The sequence below is a fragment of the Cheilinus undulatus genome, linkage group 6 (genome assembly GCF_018320785.1).
Source record: "Cheilinus undulatus linkage group 6, ASM1832078v1, whole genome shotgun sequence".
Lineage (NCBI taxonomy): Eukaryota > Metazoa > Chordata > Actinopteri > Labriformes > Labridae > Cheilinus > Cheilinus undulatus.
The window spans coordinates 40,794,026-40,812,469 of NC_054870.1; the positions used below are offsets into that span (position 1 = coordinate 40,794,026).

Genomic DNA, 18,444 nt, shown 5'->3' on the forward strand with positions numbered 1-18,444 from the left:
AAATGGAGACATTCTCCATCTTGATGTAACAAAAATGTTTGTTTGCAGTGTCTTTCAGCCAACCAAAATCAAACTACAGGAGCTCACTGTCACTGATCAATACTGTTCAAATCCCCTCAAGCCATTGTGACATAATATGCTCTCACTGCATGGATGAATTCAGGTTATTCTCCTGATCAACATATGTGTGATGTCTGCGTGATGTGCAGTGTTGTTATTGGAAAATATCTTTATGCAGACACATCTGTTTTGCAGATTGTCGCTCTCCTTCAAAGTAGGTCAGTTTAAAAATATATACACTCTTCAGAGAATATTTGCTCTCATTGTTCAGCCTTTATATCTATGAAATACAGTTATCTACGGATAATTATGCTGAAAAAGGCAAAATATGTCATTTCTATCAGCTGTGATAGGCCATCATTTAATGTATAACATTGATATCTAGTAAGCAGCTCGGCCATTCAGTAGGAATGCACAAAATATTTTAACATTTATACCTATGAAATTAATGTTTGTTTTTTTATGCATGTACAACGAAAATACATGACTATATTATATCAAGTATAATGCATTTTTATAATTAGCTTGTATGCTACTGTGATAAATCCTGGAGAGATCCTTTTCACCGTTTAAAATAAATGTAGTGTATGCATATGCACACCCACGGTCGTGTTAATCAGTATATCAGCTGGCTGGGGCTTACCTTATTTCCGTGTGTTTATCCTTGCTGATGTTTTGGAGGATGAAAAATGAAAAGGGAATCACGGGCGATGAAGGCTCGTTCACAGAGATGACGGCGAGAACGCGCAGCGCGCTCAGGAAGCCCACATAAGAGCAACGCTGCTCCCCGTCAAAATGATATTAAAATCTATTTTTGGATACCGTCAAATTGTATCATTTGAGACATACTGACAGACATTTATTAATTTGAACATCTCTGACGTGTTTTATGATCAGATGGCTAATGAAAAATATTGGCAACGCTATTATGTTTGTTTTCACTTGGAAAGACAAAAGGGGGAGGCTTCTCTATGTTGAAAGAAATATAAAAATGTACTATAATAATAATAATGATGTTGATGTTATTATTATTAATATGACCATATTTAAACCTGCTTTACATGAAATGGTAAAAATAGTTAATTTCTAATTATCTGTTTATACATTGTAGTTTATATTTTTTGTCACATACCACTCTCCCCAAACTTCAATGTTCTGCGGCTATATTTACCTTTGATTTCTCACATTTCTTTTATTAACAGAGAATTTCAAAGTAAATGCTTTGCTTTCAGATACACTAACATTACTCAGAAAGTGTTGCCTTTAAATCGAGAAGTGAGCACTGTGGTTTAAAAGTGTGTCATCAGTTAATCCATTCCCAGTTAAACTGTGACACCGGTGTATACATCTGACAAATAGTTGATAAAAAGGTGACATTAGTTAAAATCCTGGGTGTGTTTTGTTACCCCTGAGACTTTACAATAATAAAATGTTATCAAGTGTTTTATGATAATTTAAAAAGTGATTCTTATTGATATTTCTGTCTTTTTTTGTGATCGCAAATGACCTCTCACAGCCCACGTACAGTACCTCTGGGGCCCACTGGTGGGATCTGGCCCACGAGACCAAATCTGTACATTTGTTCATACTTAAAAGAAAAAATAAAATATAGTTTTATCTTAATTATCTTGCATTGTGTGTTACACAAAATAATAAAACTAGAGAACATTCAACATCGAATTTTGATATGTTTGGACATACAATCCTAGATACAAAAAATATATATTTTAAGAAAATTATTACTCATTGCAAAACTTGAGTGACTGACAGTGGAGTTAAAATAAAAATGTATTTAAATCTTTTATTTACGTCAACACCCTTTTTAAACACCAGATGGAGCTAATGCGAGTCTCTCAAACATTCATTGCACGAAAACACCATCGAAGAAGACGCAACAGGAAGGAGCTTTTAGCGATCTGGGTGCAAGTTCAGTGCAGGTGACAGTTTTCCGTCGTCGCTGTCAACATGGCTTTCCTCTGCAGAAACGCTGCTTTACTCCTGAAACCCTCCAGAGCTGCACCTGCCGTCTTGTCCGCCGCCCGCCTCTACAGCTCAGGTGAGTTTAAAGAAATGTTGCACGGTCCGTTTGCAGTGGCTGCACGAGCCTCAGCCCTGCCACAATGTCCAGAATCCTGCGTCATTAAATGTGCGACGCACGTGAACCAGGTAGACAGGCAACTCGTTAAGTCGTTTGTAGCAGTGCAGTTGTAGTGCCCTTTTCCACCGCAGTAGATTTTAATGTTGGTATTTTGTTAAAAAAAAATGACGTTGGCATGACGTGCACCACTGTGTAAGAGGGAAAAAACACAAAATGGGTTTCACAGGTGCTACTTCTTGAAGACTACAGCTCAGGTGTCCGGTTTGGAAAAATAATAATGGCAACAGAATACCTAATGAGAAATAGCATTACATCACGGCCCCAAGTTATAAAATAGATGTAAAACATTAAACTTGAACAATTGAATCCTGCATTATTTGTATGTGTGCTGTTGTAAAATGGTTTACAGGCAAAAAAATCTTCCTTTGTTCCTCCAGCGTGTTATTATAAAATTTTTATTTGGGTGGGTTAATGTTAGCTTAAGTTTAACGGAAAATATGGAGAAAATGTGAAAGATTAGCTGTATTTTCATATCATTCTTTATCCGTTTACTTAAGTCAGAATCATACTAAATATGTAATATCATCATTTATAGGATAAAGCTCATTGTAAAATCATCTCAAGGCTCTGATTTACAGTTGTCTGGATGATGATGTTAGTGGTTCTACTGTTAAATATTTCATTTGAATCCTGAGTGGGGGTCATCCAGAGTCTTGGATGTGTATTTTTACCCCATAAAATGCACCAGGGGGCTCAAATCTCACTGTACAGCCTTGACACAGGGCTGTTAAAGTTGCTCTTACATCTTTGCTTGAATGATTATCTCTGACTTCGCCTTGCATTGTGATAACATGAGAATAAGACTTGTCAACCCAGAACACTTTGTTGACCTATCACCTGGTTTTTCAGACTCAGTTTACTGCTAGTTAATAAGTAGAGTGAACACTAAAGTTTAAGGAGTAGGGCTGGGCTATATAATATTATTCTATATTGATACCGTTACAGCCTCTTAAATAAACTAAGGCTTGTACACAAACATGAAGAAAAGATGCAAACAACAAATATAAATTTTTAAAAAAAAACAGTCCAAGATAATGCAATCAGTTATTAAATCAGATCAATAAAACTAAAGGGACTGTAGGTCCCGGCCAAAAAACAAACATATGAAGGGCAGTGGGCATGGATGACCAGCGATGGGCCATTGGACCAGCCACTACCATACAAGGCAACTGAAACCCAAAATAAACTACCTACTTCAGATCGAAAAGAAATTATGAGAAAATAGGACTACCTGTGAACTACAGCCCAAACAACAAAACCAAGCAATCTAACCTTGCACTGGGACATAAACAAAGAGAAGAGAATACAGCTTGGGAAATCATTAATTACGGTAAAAAGATTTAAAGCTAGAATCACTTACAGAATACTTTTATCCCCACAAGATGGGATGTTTAGTTTTTAATTGACTCATAAGTGACACAGAAAATATCTTGACATTAGTTGAAAAAGTTGCTTAGTAGACCAGCTAAAAAAGTGCTGCAGCTGTAGTTTAAAATCAACCTCAGTAAACTCAGCAGGAACTCTGAACACAAAGTGCCATCTTGTTGATTTTCTCTCATACAGGAGGTCAGTATGAGTACATTTTGGTGGAAAAGCGTGGTGAGAAGAGCAACGTCGGTTTCATCCAGCTGAACCGGCCAAAGGCTCTCAACGCCCTCTGTGATGGTCTGATGAGGGAGGTGGGTCGGGCTCTGGATGCCTTTGAGGATGATGGGGACGTCGGGGCCATCGTCATCACCGGCAGTGAGAGAGCATTTGCAGGTGAGGGAACTGAGTGTTGTCTGCTCTGTGAGGAGCAAAAGGTAGACAGTGATATTTTTATAATGGTTTTGTGTTTTCTAGCTGGTGCGGACATCAAAGAGATGCAGAACCGAACCTTCCAGGAGTGTTATGGTGGAAACTTCCTGGCTCACTGGAACAGAGTGTCCACAGTGAGGAAGCCTGTGATTGCAGCTGTTAATGGATTTGCTGTGAGTGTCATTTTTGTGTTTTTATAGCACTTATTTTATAATTAAAGAGTCATAAGTTGTTGAATACTTACAAAATAAAATAAAAAATCATGTACTTTAAAATGACTTGGAAAGCTCTTTAGAGCAAGAAAACACACAAAACTAGCACAAAAATCTCAGCAGTGAAATTTCATCAGTAAATTTGCAGAAAACAAAGAAGATTAACTTCCTCTCCTCAGGGTTGAGCTTAGTTAAACCAAGTCTGCTGATTGTCTTTCTTCAAGTTTGTACGTTACGGTTGGTCTTGCCATTTTAAGTTTATTTTTCTTCATAAATTCCAGAAAAGATTTAAACAGCTTCCCTTTTTAAAACCAGGTTTTTGTTTTATATATAATTAGTTGTGTATTTCATCTTGGTTACACTTTTACAATCCTATATTCACAAAAAAGTAAAATAAAACTTTGTCCCCAGAGTTTTTTTGGATGATCAAATCCTCATTGCTTCTTAACAGTCATCTGTAACAACATCAGTGATGTCCAGGAATAAGGAATTAACAGCCAGAGATCAAAACCATCAAAGATGTTGGACAGGTATAAGATCAGTGAAGCAACTGAGCTATTCCACGTCAGACCAAGGGAAGGATTTCTTAAGAAACAACACTTTCTTAGCACAGAGGGACTCTCATGTTTAAACTGGAGAGTGCAACATGAATGATGGTTAAAGAAATATGCCAAAACCTTGGGATTTATTAACCAAATGGTAACTAAGAGGCCAGGAAAAAAAGCCCCAGAGCAAAAATACAGGGATGTCCACACACACCTTGAGCCATATTTTATAGCTTTAAATGTGTATGTGAAACCATGTGCACCAGTTATATGCAGCATAAGACAATGGTTTAGTAGGTTTAGATTATTGCATTAAATCAAAGACTCGGTTCTGTGTTTTCTGCCGTATAGCTGGGTGGAGGCTGTGAGCTGGCGATGATGTGTGACATCATCTACGCTGGAGAAAAGGCGCAGTTCGGACAACCAGAGATCCTGCTGGGGACCATTCCTGGTAAACAGTTGTTCCTTCTTTCTGTTCAATTCAAACTTATCTATCTGAATATTTTCAGGGTGTTGCAGTTGTTGATGATGTCTGTCTTTATGTAGGGGCTGGAGGCACCCAGAGGCTGACTCGTGCTGTGGGAAAGTCTCTGGCTATGGAGATGGTTCTTACAGGAGACAGAATCACTGCACAAGACGCCAAACAGTCAGGTAACAAGAGCAAGGGAACATTTGGTACTAAAGTACTATTTATAGGGATTTGTACTTATCTTGAACTTTTCTGCTTTACACTTTAACTTCACTGCATCATTATTATGTGTATTAATTTTGCTTACTTGATTTTTTTTAAGTATACAACAGTGTAAAAGATTAGTTATTTAGTGACTGGTGATAAAGCAGATTTACAAAAGGGACTGTCCCTTTAAAATTCCCTCAGGTTGTCATACAGCTGTGACAACAAGCAGTTCATGTTGTAAGAGGTAGACATTTTCATTGCTGAAAAAAAAAATATTCCAGGGGAATTAAAAAAACATATTTGAAGTAGAATGCGAGTAATTAGCTGTTACTTGTGTGAGCGTATATGTGTTAGTTAGTATATTAGTTGGTTAGACTAAATCACATGCTCTCACATTTATGGGAAATAAGGACCACCGCTGCTCCTCTCAATGTCTCGTTTCACTTTAAAATTTCCAGACAGCTGAGTGGTTAAGTCAGAAGTAATCTGCACTTTGTAGTATCAAATATTTCACCTTTTTAACGTTCACTTTAGCAATTTTCGTTCCCTTAATCTGTAGCACATACTTAGTTCACTGTCATAACTTACCAGAAGTTCCTTATTTTTTTTAAAAAGTGTTTTATTCAAACAGGAAGTATTGTTAACTTGAAACTGCAAATTACACAGTTAGAAACCCCTGCAAAATCGTTTCTCAAAAATCTCTGAAAATGACGTGTTCACTGGGTTACTTACAAAGAGAAAGCAACTAAGCTGAAACCCCCCAAAAAGCAAATGTTGTATCAACTGGGGGACACTGAAATTTAATGAGTCATTTTGTACATGCCCTCCTGCGTATTTCTTAATGTATAAGGAGTGTTAAAGTTTGCGTTTCATTGAATCAGCTAAACCGCATAACTGTCAAAATCCAGCAAATAATCACGATTAATAGAAAATAATTAACAGCCCTGTAGGTAGCTTATTTCATTCTGTTTGTCAGCTTGTGAACTGTCAGATTGTTCTGGTAACTCACTGGTAGGCTATGGACCTGTATGCTTGAATCAGATTAACTCATTTTAAACAGACTTATTAAATTTGTACCACTTCTTCTAATCCTTTAAAACTGAAATACTGATGAAAATCTATAGATGCGTTTGATATGAATATGCTGTCATCACAGAGGGTCTTTTTCCTAGAAATGAGGACCCATGCTGCTAATATTTTGGAAAAAAAGATATGGTACATCCTTCAATATTGTTTGCTAAATAAATTTAAGTTGTTGCAAATTTTCAGAATTTGAGGCAGGATTGCTCATTCTAGTGTTGGTGGTGGTGGGTCCTGAGGTTAGATAAGCTGAGAATTACTGGTTTAAATAATTAATCTGAATGATTCATCCACCCTCAGATATCAGGGATGCTAAATTTTCACAGCATAGACATGGAACTAATGGTGGGATTTATGAATACTAAATTCCTTTTCTTGAAATTTTATTGGATTTTTGTGTTTGTGTCTCAGGTTTGGTGAGTAAAATTTATCCTGTGGACCAGTTGGTATCTGAAGCTGTGAAATGTGGAGAGAAAATTGCTGCAAACTCTAAACTGGTCTCTGCTATGGCTAAAGAGGCTGTGAACGCAGGTACATAAACTAAACATTCAATGTCTAGTGTTTTAAAATCTGCCAAATAAATCAGATTCCAGTTGTTTCTGACATGCTCATTTGTATGATTGCAGCCTTTGAGCTGACTTTGGCTGAGGGTAACCGTCTGGAAAAGCGTTTGTTCCACGCCACCTTCGCTACAGTGAGTATTAGATAGTAAGGTAGGGGTAAGATAGTTTGATTCAGATTCTTGACATAATGTCTTTTTTTCTCTGCAGGATGATCGTAAAGAAGGCATGACAGCATTTGTGGAGAAGAGAAAAGCCAGTTTCCAGGACAAGTAAAAAAAGAGCTGATCAAGAGCTCTACAAGGACAAAACAATGCCGATATCAGAGGGTTATTTCCTTATCTGCAATAAGTCGAATGATGCAAAAATCCTGATTGTAGTTGAACATTAAGCTGTTTGAATTAGGATTTGGCATTGAGTGAGTGCACAAGAGTGTCTTATCACAGTGAAGCCCAGCCTGCAGAGACTCTGTATAGAAATGACATGCAGTGTAGGTGTCAGAGTTGAGGGGTTTGTTTGTGAAAACCTTTGTGAAAAACTGTAAAATCAGAGGAATCAGTAATGACTCATATGAAATTTGCCTTTTCATTTTCACTTTCTAACGTGTGTCTGCACTTATGCAGACTGGTTGTCTCTGTGTACATTTTACAAATAAATATCAAGAGTGGTTTTTAGTTCTATGAATGAAACATGAACAAACATGAAACGACTTGTCTGCTGTTTTTAAGATATGCGAAATTAATCTGTTTAATTTACATACAGGTGCATCTCAAACAATTAAAATATGGAAGATGAGCAACACCAGAGCCAACATTACAGCTTAGACGAAATCAAAGTAATCTTGATTCATAACAACTGAGCAGTACCATAGACTGATTGCCTCCATGCCATGCTGCATTGATGCAGTAGTTTGATTGACAAGCCCCGCCCATTTATGAGCACATGATGAACACAATTTTCAGAGGGTTTATACTTTGTATTATGAATCGCTTTTGATTTGTCGTCTGTACCCTAATACTCAGATATTTTGAGGAACGGGATAATTGATTTTCACAAGCTCTAGGATGTAAATAAGAGTTTAAAAATTCTTGCAATATTTCACTTTATGTGTAATTAATCAAGAATATGGAAGATATTTCTGTGAATCATTTTTGATACCCAATCAGCTTTTAGTCTCCTACTGACTTTTAACACACATTTTTCCTCTTAAAAGTATCAATTCAGGCACCGTTAAGGCACTGGCACCGTATAAAAAGTATTGATTTAGCACTGGTATCAGAAAAAAAACATTAGATATCCATCCCTACCTGTAGCTCTCCATACAAAGGTTATCTCATGACAGAGTGTCAGTTTATTTGGATGCTGGCTACAGACATCATCCCACTACTAACAGGTTCAGCTCCTCATCCTGATGTTATCAGGTGCATGCCACCCCCTACTCTTTTTTCACATTCATTGTTAATTTTATGTGGTCATTTCAAATGAAGAGCCATGAACAGAATCTATACAAACATATTATATATTAGGACACAAAGGAGCAGGGCCAGACCGTGCATTTTGTGATATTATTCATATCAGTCAACCATAAGCAAACAATAACAACATTAGAAACAAGAAACCCTTCAAACAGGCAGAAACAATCTGCAGAACTGAAGTGCCGTCTTCTGCCATGACTGTGCTGGCCAAGACTGTAGAATAACGAAGGACAGAAATAGAAGTAGTGACTGCAGAAGATAGACACTGATAAAAAGCAAACCAAAGTCATTAAGAAGTATGAAAATACAGAGCGTTCAGAAAGTATTCAGCCCCCTGCACTTTTAAAAAATTTTATGTTTCAGCCTGATGCTTCAGTTGAAAAAATGTATACATGTATTAAAAATAAAAACTTAAATATCAGACTGTAAGAGCCATGAATTGATTAACCATCCTACCACTCTGCCATAAGCTCAGATTGGTGGAGGGCTGCAGTGATTGTTGTTTTTCTGGAGCTTTGTCCATCTCTACACAGGCTCTCTGGAGCTCAGTCAGAGTGACTATCAGGTTTTTGGTAATCTCTCTGAGGCCCTTCTCCCTCAGTTGCTCAGTTTGGTTGGGCAACCAGCTCTTGAAGAGTCCTGGTTGTGCCAAACATCTTCCATTTGAGAATTACGGAGACCACCGTGCTCTCGGTAACCTCCGGTGCAGCAGAACCTTTTTTGTAGCCTTTCTCAGATCTGTGCCTTGCAACAATCCTGTCTCTGAGCTCTGCAGGCAGTTCCTTTGACCTCATGGCTTGGTTTTTGCTTATGCACTGTCAGCTGTGAGGCCCCCTAAAGGGTGTCTGCCTTTCCAAATCGAGCCCAGTGAGTTTAATTTACCACAGGTTGACTACAATTAAGATGTAGAAACATCTCAGCAAAGATCAAGAGAAATGGGGGGACCTGAGCTAAATTACAAGTTTTTGCAGAAGGTCTCAATACTTACAGTATGCCAGTGTGGTATTTCGGTCCTTTTTTATTATTAATTTGCAAAAAAGTTCTTAAATTCTGTTTTCACATTGCCATGATGGGGTGTAAAGAATAACTGATTTTTTTTTTTTCAACTTTAGCATCAGGATGTAACATAACAATAAAAACTTCAATCCACCATCCACTAGATGGCGCCATTGTGCTGTTTCACAAACAGACGTGCACTCACTTCTCCAGTAGCCCATAAATTAAAGGAGTTTTTGGCTTAGACATGCACCGGCTTTTATCCAGATGGGGAGAGTTCAAATATACAGTTAAATGGCAGCCAAGCAAACAGAAAAATGTACGTGCTTGTGTCTATTTGTCAAACAAATACAACTATGAAACAGAATTTTGTAGCCTACAAAAATAAATAACCAGGTTGTTTTATTGTAATATGCTAAGTCATCTTCACGAACCTCTAACCTCTGTTACATTTGACCCTGAACTAACGGCGTTTTCATAGAAATATTAATATGAAGTGTACTAATCTTAGCATTAGTTTGCTGCTATGTAGGTGTAATATGAGTAATAGATAATGTGAAATGGGCTTGGTTGTCTTAAGTCTTTGTAAAATGTCGCTCATATTGGATGAAAACCATAATTTTGACTTCAAAGAAAACACCAGAACAAATTTGGTTAGCGTGCTCTTTCTTGTGCCGCTCCAATCATCGCGAGGCACCTTTTCTCTCTCTGATCTTCACACGGCGGCGCCCCGTATCTCCACAAGGCCATGGCCTAATTGATTTTTATTTTCATTCAATATTCCCCCTGGAGCTAGCTTTCTTGTCAGCCCCGTCGAACAAAACTTTAAAAAGGAGGAGAGAAGAAAACTCGTCTCCTCTCTCGGCGGGGAAGCACAAAAGTCTGCAGTGAGGGAGCGAAAAGAAGCTCCTCTTTGAGGCTACCGAAAGGTCAAAATAATAAATGTAGACTCAATTGAGGCTCTTGGCACGCACAAAGGGGGCAAAACGTTACATTTTGGCAGCGCAGAGCCTCATAGCGTGATAAACTCATTTAAAAAAGCAGAAATAAAGAGAGAGCAGCATGGGTCCAGAGAAGGAGAAAAGAGCTTTCAGTCTGGCAGACAGGCCTGGCTCCTGTGAGGGCCTTTTCTCCAGCACAGCAGCCCACCATTTCTCTCTAAAAAATCACTCAAATATCCCTAAACTACACTGCCCCTGTCACTCAGGCATTATGAGGACTTTTCTGCATCCTGTTAGTTAAAAAAAAAAAAAAAAAAAAACTATCGATCCACTTTATGCACATGCTTTTCCCAAAAACGACATAGAAACTATCAAGATTGACAAAAAAGCATGCATGGAAAAACAGAGCTACTTAACATGAATGACTTTCCTTAGGAGCCCACACTCTAATGCTAGGGCTGGGAAATACTGACCATAAATAATACTGAATATTTCTAGCTGAATGGAAATACATGCTATTTTTCTTGTCCAAAATCCAGACATGTGAACATTGACTACAAAATCAAACAATATTGAATATTTTTTTGATCCTATGGCAACAAAATAAGTCCTAGACTACCGATATTAGTGGTAGTACAAGTTTTAAGTCATAACACAAACTCCAAACATGTTACACAGTATAGATATTTTAAACAAAATCAATAGGTGTTACCTGTAGAGGCAAAGGCAGAAGCAAACTGCTTTTTAAAGCCTATCTCCTTTTCTTATTAATTTATGCGACCAACTTCCAGAAATACAAAGAAACAACAACAGATAAATCAATCACACTTTTAAGCCTCAAAAATACCTTTACAAACCGTTTTCTTGAAAACTGAAAGTTAATTGCATGTTTTTAAATTTATATTGGCATCACTGTAGAGTTTAACTCCAACAACAGAAACACATCTCCTTTTCACACTTTAGCTAGCTTTCTGCACAGTAAACTCAAATTATATGGACTCTTGAATTGAAAATAACTTTTGTACTTTGATTTTGCTCTGAACATTATTATTTTGTAGTAATAAGTCTTAAAAATTCATGACATGGGAATTTGGAAAAAGTGGATCTGTAAGAACGTGATACTCCACTTTACTGATGATTTTTATGGCTTGTTTCTGCAGTTTTTATTGAATTTATGGTTGTTTTAAATGTGGATCCCACAATTCCACACAATAAGATATATAAGGGAAAATTAGTGACTAACAGATTAAATACAAAGCCTTCTAATTTAATATAAGTGAGTTTATAAAGAATTGCTACTATTTAAATATTTCCTTTAATGTCTTTAATATATGTATTAGGCTTTTGTTTATTAAACGTTTCAGTCAAACTCATGTACAGTCTAAATTGTACAGAAATGTCAGCAACATTTCTTTAAGTTGAGGTTAGGGTTGCCAACCATTTCTTAAAATAAGGAATCATTCCTTATTTGGAAGGTAAAGTGCATGTCCCTTACTGAATATATAAGGAACATCTTTGATTCTTTATTTCTGATCTATTTGAAAATCAGTATCTTTAGTTTTTTATAGTTCAAACATCCTGCCCTCCGCTGGCCATGTTGAGAGGAATTTCTCATCCATGAAAAATAAATGGACTCATGTCTGAAACAAGTGCTCTTACACTTATGAAGAGTGAACCGCTGTTTTCCTGCAATGGAGAAAATGGAGTGACTGGAGTAAATCATTGACAATCAGCTCACTCTTTTGTTCAAGTTTAACCTGTTCCAGGTTCAAACATATTGTGAAGTAGCCTGCTGCCTTTGTAGAGCCGATAATGAATGAACATGTTGAACAGTGGCCTATATGTTTACATAATTACTTTATAATACTTACTGATCTTTTCTTTGATACCAAGTGTTTTTGTTTTCAATCTTTTATTTTTTATTTTTTTGCACTCATGATTTTCATTCCAAAAGTAATTTGATGACATCTTTCATTTTATTTATATTATTTTGCACTTTAAGTTATGTATGTTTGTTAAGTGTTATTTTTATTTATCATATAAAATTATGTTAATGCTAATGATAATCATCTGGTTTTATTCCTTCCTATATGTTTTAGAGACCTATAGATGGAAAAAAAGAAATATTCTAAGTACCTTGTACATGTCAATTATGGGAATCTAAAGATATGTTGATCCATGATTTTACAGTGCTATTTACTACATACTTCCCATGTTCATTATTAACTGCAGCTGTATGAGGATTGTAAAGTCAGTGTATAGCCCTGAAGCCTGCTGCTAAATGGTGTCTTGACTCCTATAAAAGCCTTTTTATATGCAGATCTCCTGCCCCCCCCATTTTTACACAGCCATGATCTGCGGTCATGGAAAGGATTCCTCAGCATTTTTCTGCCATCCAGCTGAGAGTTTCTCTAGAGTGGTTTTCATCTGACAAATATTTTCATTATCTCACATTCTTGGCACCAGAGACTGCATCAGATAACACATTCACTGGTGTCTGCTTTGAATTATGCCCACCCAAGGGTGTCAGGAACAACAGACCATGGTTTAACCATTAGTGCAGACTGCGAGACTAGTGACACCAAAGTCCTGAAGAACTACACTCATTTAAGAGACATCCAACCTTTATCCTTCTGCTCCTCATCCATGGCCTCTACTAGTTGCTTTAGTTAAAATGATGTTTTGTTTGCATCCATTGTTGATTGTACTCATTTACTAACCGCCTTTTTAACTACCTCAATAACATAATTATGATCACAGTCAATTTTATCAGCCAAATATGAGGGTACACGAGGAATTTAACTATGGCTTTGCATAGACAGAACAAGGACAAGATAGACAATTTACAGATGAGTATGAAATTATTGGCCCCCTATGAAAATGTCATATTTCTAAGTGTTTCCTCAAGGTTGTTACACAGAGAGTAATTTTAGTACAGCCTTTCCAAACATCCTAGGTTTATTTTTGATGCTTGCATTATTTTACTTTGGAAACAGAAACAAAATTATTTTCAAAAACAAAAAACTTAACAGGATCAAAATTATTACCCCCTTTAATGCTAATAGCCAGTTGTGTCTCCTTTATGTTGGATAACAGCCTGCAGTCATTTGTTGCAGTTTTCAACAAGTCTAAGGCACGCCTTCTGAGTCCCAGCCCATCCTCCTTTGGCGAATCTCTCAAGCTCCTCCAGAGTTGATGGTCTTCTGGCATGGACCTTGGTCTTCAGTTCACCACACAGATTTCTAATGGGATTCAAGTCAGGGCTTTGTGTATGCCAGTCAGTAATGCTCACTTTGGTCTTCTGGAGGTAGTTCTTAACCAGGAGCCACATATGTTTTGGGTTGTTGTATTGGAAGACAAAATGACGACCCAGATCCAGTGCTTGAGGTTTTCTTTCAAAATCTTCACATATCCTTCGTTCTTCATGATCCCTTCCACCTTTACAAGATTCCCACTTCCAAACGCACCGAAGCATACCCACAGCATCATACTCCCACTGCTGTATTTCACTGTGGTGATGGTGTTCTTTGAGTTAAACACTATCCCTTCTTTCTCCAAACATAAGCAACATCTCTAGTTCTAGCTCTAGTTTGGTTTCATCTGACCAAAGAAAATACTTCCAGTATGCAGAATCTTTCCCTAGGTTGTCCTTAGCATACTTCAGTCTGGTGTAAAGATGTTTCTCCTTCAGAAGTAGAGTTTTTCTTGGTCTGCTACCTCAGTCTAGTATGAGCAGGGCTCTAGTGACAGTCTTTGAGACTTCAATTCCTGACTAGGCTGAATCATTCACTAGTGTCTTGGTAGTTGTTCTGGGGTCTTTGGACACATCTCTCACTAGTTTTCTTTCCAGGGTCTTTGAAATCTTTCTCTTCCTCTCTGCCAGGCTTGCTCTGTACTGTGTGGGTCTCTTTGTATTTCTTGATTACACTTCTCATTCCAGTTCTTGACACCTGGAAACTCTGTGATAACTTTGTACATCACTCTCCTCCTTTGTGAGCATCAACATTTCTTTTTTTTTTTTTTTTTTTGAAGTCTAAACTTTTCTTTTGTTGTTGCCATGATGCTTTCTCAATGACAGTTTAACCCCTTAAGTTTTTATACTGCATGTAGATTGGAAGATAACACTCAATTTTAACTTGATTTTATGAGCTTTTAGCATTACAAAGTTAAAGCACATCATTGCACAACTATGGTTTCTGCTATGGCTCAAAAAAGGTCAGTTCCAGAGGGGGGGTATTAAGTTTGGCCCTGGTAGGTTTTTTTTTTTTTTTTTTTTTTTTTTTTTTTGTAGTGACATAACTTTGTTTCTGTGTGCAAAGTAAAATAATGTATGCATCAAAAATAAAATTAGGATGTTTGCAGCACATATACTTCAACTATAGAAAGCTAAAGGCCTATGGATACAAAACATATTAGAAAGTTGAAATATTTAAAATAATGACACTTATGGAAGGAAAGCAGCAGTAAAACATAAAAAAAGTTAATCAGGCCTGTTACTTTTATTCTAAGTTTGCAATAATGTCCATCTTTCTTAAGTTTTATTTCCTGTGTGATTCCCTTATTTCACTGATCATGAAGCAGTTAATGTCAGAGTTTGCTATTGATAGAATTAGCTAAAATAGATTTAACAGTCCGTCTGTACACCCAAATTCTATTTTTATTTTTTTTTATTCAAGTATTCATGGAATAAGTGGGAGGTTCGTTGACAAAAAAGACAAAATATGCTAAGATTATTGTTTTCTCAAATGTAGACGGCTGGTAATAAAAGAATCGGTGTCGTAGTCCTGCTAGCCAATCAGAAAGGGGTTCCTGCTTAAAGTACCATAACGCCTGCAATCAAGATAGTTAACCGCCTACAAAGGCTTTCGCTCGATTGATTGGTACACGTTAGTCTGCTTTCCACTTAAAAACAAGTAAAAGATTTAACTCATCAACACACATGAATGTATTTGTTTGCTCCTCTGTTTTTTTTTTCTTTTTGGTTTTGTTTTTTTAACTTAGCGCTAGTCTCGTCGGCAAGCATGTTAAAGTGACGTTACAAAAGCGGAAGTAATCTGAAATGAACTCTCTTGTTCCTTTTCAATCATCTCTGATGCTCACTCGTGCGGCTGCTACTATGGTCGTCCTGAAAGGAATCCCCTCTGTTCTGTCACCTGAATTGCTGTATGCTCTCGCTAAAATGGGACACGGGGATGAAATAGGTAGGATATTTGATGCCATACACAAAGCTGGCCTGTCTTTATTGGCTTTGGTCGCAGTGCTAACCTGTAATGTTGCACAGTCACAGCAGGGTGGTAGCATGCTAATACAAGTTCATACTCACTGCAGTGTAAACAATAACAGAGCAAGACTAACACTACCTGATCAACCTGCTGCTGCTCTGGGAAATTAAAGAAATGTTCACTCTGTATTTTTTTCCCCAGTTCTTGCTGATGCAAATTTTCCAGCATCTTCAATCTGTGCTTGTGGTCCTAAAGAAATAAGAGCAGATGGTGTGTACGTGCATGTGTAAATTTAAGTTCTCCGAAGAGATTTATTGTAGATTTTTCATCTGTGTTTGATATTTTTGTGTAGGTTTGGGGATCCCACAGCTTTTAGAGGCCATTTTAAAGCTGCTGCCCCTGGATACCTATGTCCCCTGTGCGGTACAAACCATTTCCATTTTCAAAAGGTGCTTTGTTGCTATATTTTCTGTTGTTTATTTATAAAAATCTGTGCTGATGTGTCTCCAAAGGCTGCAGTCATGGATCTAGTGGACAGTGACAAGCTGAGGGGTTTAGCTGTTCCTGTGTGGGGCACCTACAACAGTCTCCTTATAGCTGCTGGATCTCAGGTAAGTCAGCCTACTCACCCTTTAAACAAACATTAAATATGTGAGACAAATCCACACTCAATGTGTCAAGATTAGCAAGTTAATTTTTGTTTGAATACAGACTTCTCTCGAGACGGTGGAAAGGTTTGCTTTCTATGAACGAGCCAAGAAAGCCTACGCTGTTGTGGCAACAGGGTATGTACTTTCTTTTGCCATCTTTGAGTTTTATAGTTGACCGTTTTTAATCTGTATTGGCAGAATGTTTCTGCATATATCGCTTTGAAAAAAAATGATCAGGAAATAAGATTTTTAACAATGAAATTTTATGGTAGGCCACAGGTGAAGCCAGGGGATGGCTTCCAGGATTAAAGCCCTGAATGTTTTCTCAAAAGCTCCAAATCTTTTAGGCTGGTTAAATTATTTTTTCTGCTTAGTGTTATGATCAATAATGCAAAAAGCAATCATTTATAGTAGACAAATGGACATGGAAATTTCAAACTGAATAAAGTTTTTTTTTTATTTAAATTCTAGGAGATTATACTACAGTATAAGAATACTTTCAACATTGTATTACATATTTACATTTTCTGTATTTTGGAAAATATCCAATCTAGAACCCCACATTTAGCCTTTTTATGGTCTTTTCTAAAATGACTATTGCAATTGTAAACTTTCACACTAAAGTTATACTCTTCATGATATGTAAATTTAAAAATAGAAATACCAGACAGTTTATGCATATTTTTAGGTTGAAGAATTGCAAATTATTGATTTTCAGTACAATATATCATGTTTTTTAAATGACAGGCACACTTTGAGAAGCATTGTATTTAAAGTAAATGATGTTGCTGTAAAGAATGCTTTTTTAAAAGATGTAACGTCATCATTTTTGCCCAAATGATGTAGATTTGTTGTTTTTTAAATCTAAATTTGATTTAAAGAATGCTTGAAAATAGTAGATTTCATTGAGGAACACTCTTGTCATTTAACCATTTTATTGCCAAATGGATTTTTCTCAGCAGAGAAGGCTCAAAAGATGCTCTCTGGGTTAGTCAAGCAGCCAGCATGCTTTGACTTTCCAGGGCAAGAAACTCTATATGGAGAGATGCATTTATGACAATGGATACTGAATACAGTAAAATGAGTTAAGAAGTAATTAATCCATAATAGCATGAATCTCCTCCTCCTTTATGCTATAAAGGAGGAGGCTGGGTGGAGGAGGTTAAGCTGGCATGGTGCATCAGCACTTATATAAGTGGGGATTACTGAAAAGTACGTCATATTTAAATGGACCACTGTGTTGAGAGAAATATATCACAGTGATTGGCTGTAAGAGCTGGGAGGGGATAACTGGGATAGGCTGGCCATCAGCTGATCATGGCTAGGCATTTGATTTCCATTTCCTGTATGAACTAATACTAAGCTTCATAACGGCCTGATGAGCAAAAACTTACCAGGGGGAGCATACACCTGGACTCTCCTAAATTTGGGCTAAGCCCCAGGTATCAAACACTTCTGGCTCTGCTCCTGTGGTTGACATTTTCAAAAATTGACACATTTCTTTAAAACAATTGCAAAATGATAAAAATGGATGGTTGTTTTCAGTGATTTCCTTTATGAAATCACAAGGAAATACAACATGCAGGCAGGGTTTTTTTATTTGGATTTCATCAGGATTGTTTCACACATTTGGATAATAAAACATCTAGCTGATAAAAATCTTATCATATCAAATATGTATTTAAAAAAGCAACAGAGAAACAAACATCTGTGTCTTTCTGATGTTGCCTCTGCTCTATTCTTAAAGGGAAACAGCTCTGTATGGAAACCTGATCCTGAAGAAGGGGGTCATTCCTGCATATGAGCTGGAGTGACACGACGAAACAGAACACATTTAAAGTAATTATGTTGCAATATTGATTTCTTTAAAGCTTTAATTCTTCTAGGGATATCAGGGAAAGGACAGTTTTTTGTTTGTTAAAGCTTCAAGTTAAAAAAGTATTTTTCTTCTTGTTGTAATTAAAACTGAATGTTTTCTATTATTTTTTTATTTTCACTTTCCAGTTTTTGTATTTCTCAAACATCTTCTGCACTGTACATAAAATAAAAACTCATGAATCCTTAAGAGGTTC

The 18,444-nt window shown here is 36.8% G+C and overlaps 2 protein-coding genes across 2 annotated transcripts; both read left to right on the top strand.

Moving 5' to 3' along the window:
- Positions 1-1,929: 1,929 nt before the first annotated feature.
- echs1 (enoyl CoA hydratase, short chain, 1, mitochondrial) lies at positions 1,930-7,757 on the top strand. Its single transcript, XM_041790052.1, has 8 exons — positions 1,930-2,116; positions 3,782-3,979; positions 4,061-4,188; positions 5,124-5,223; positions 5,319-5,423; positions 6,940-7,059; positions 7,155-7,222; positions 7,299-7,757. The coding sequence occupies exons 1-8, from the start codon at positions 2,026-2,028 to the stop codon at positions 7,362-7,364; spliced, it is 876 nt and encodes a 291-aa protein (XP_041645986.1). The 5' UTR covers positions 1,930-2,025; the 3' UTR covers positions 7,365-7,757.
- A 7,811-nt stretch (positions 7,758-15,568) lies between these two features.
- On the top strand, positions 15,569-18,437 carry fuom (fucose mutarotase). Its single transcript, XM_041790059.1, has 6 exons — positions 15,569-15,701; positions 15,924-15,992; positions 16,075-16,145; positions 16,235-16,333; positions 16,434-16,507; positions 18,120-18,437. The coding sequence occupies exons 1-6, from the start codon at positions 15,593-15,595 to the stop codon at positions 18,184-18,186; spliced, it is 489 nt and encodes a 162-aa protein (XP_041645993.1). The 5' UTR covers positions 15,569-15,592; the 3' UTR covers positions 18,187-18,437.
- The last annotated feature ends 7 nt before the right edge of the window (positions 18,438-18,444 follow it).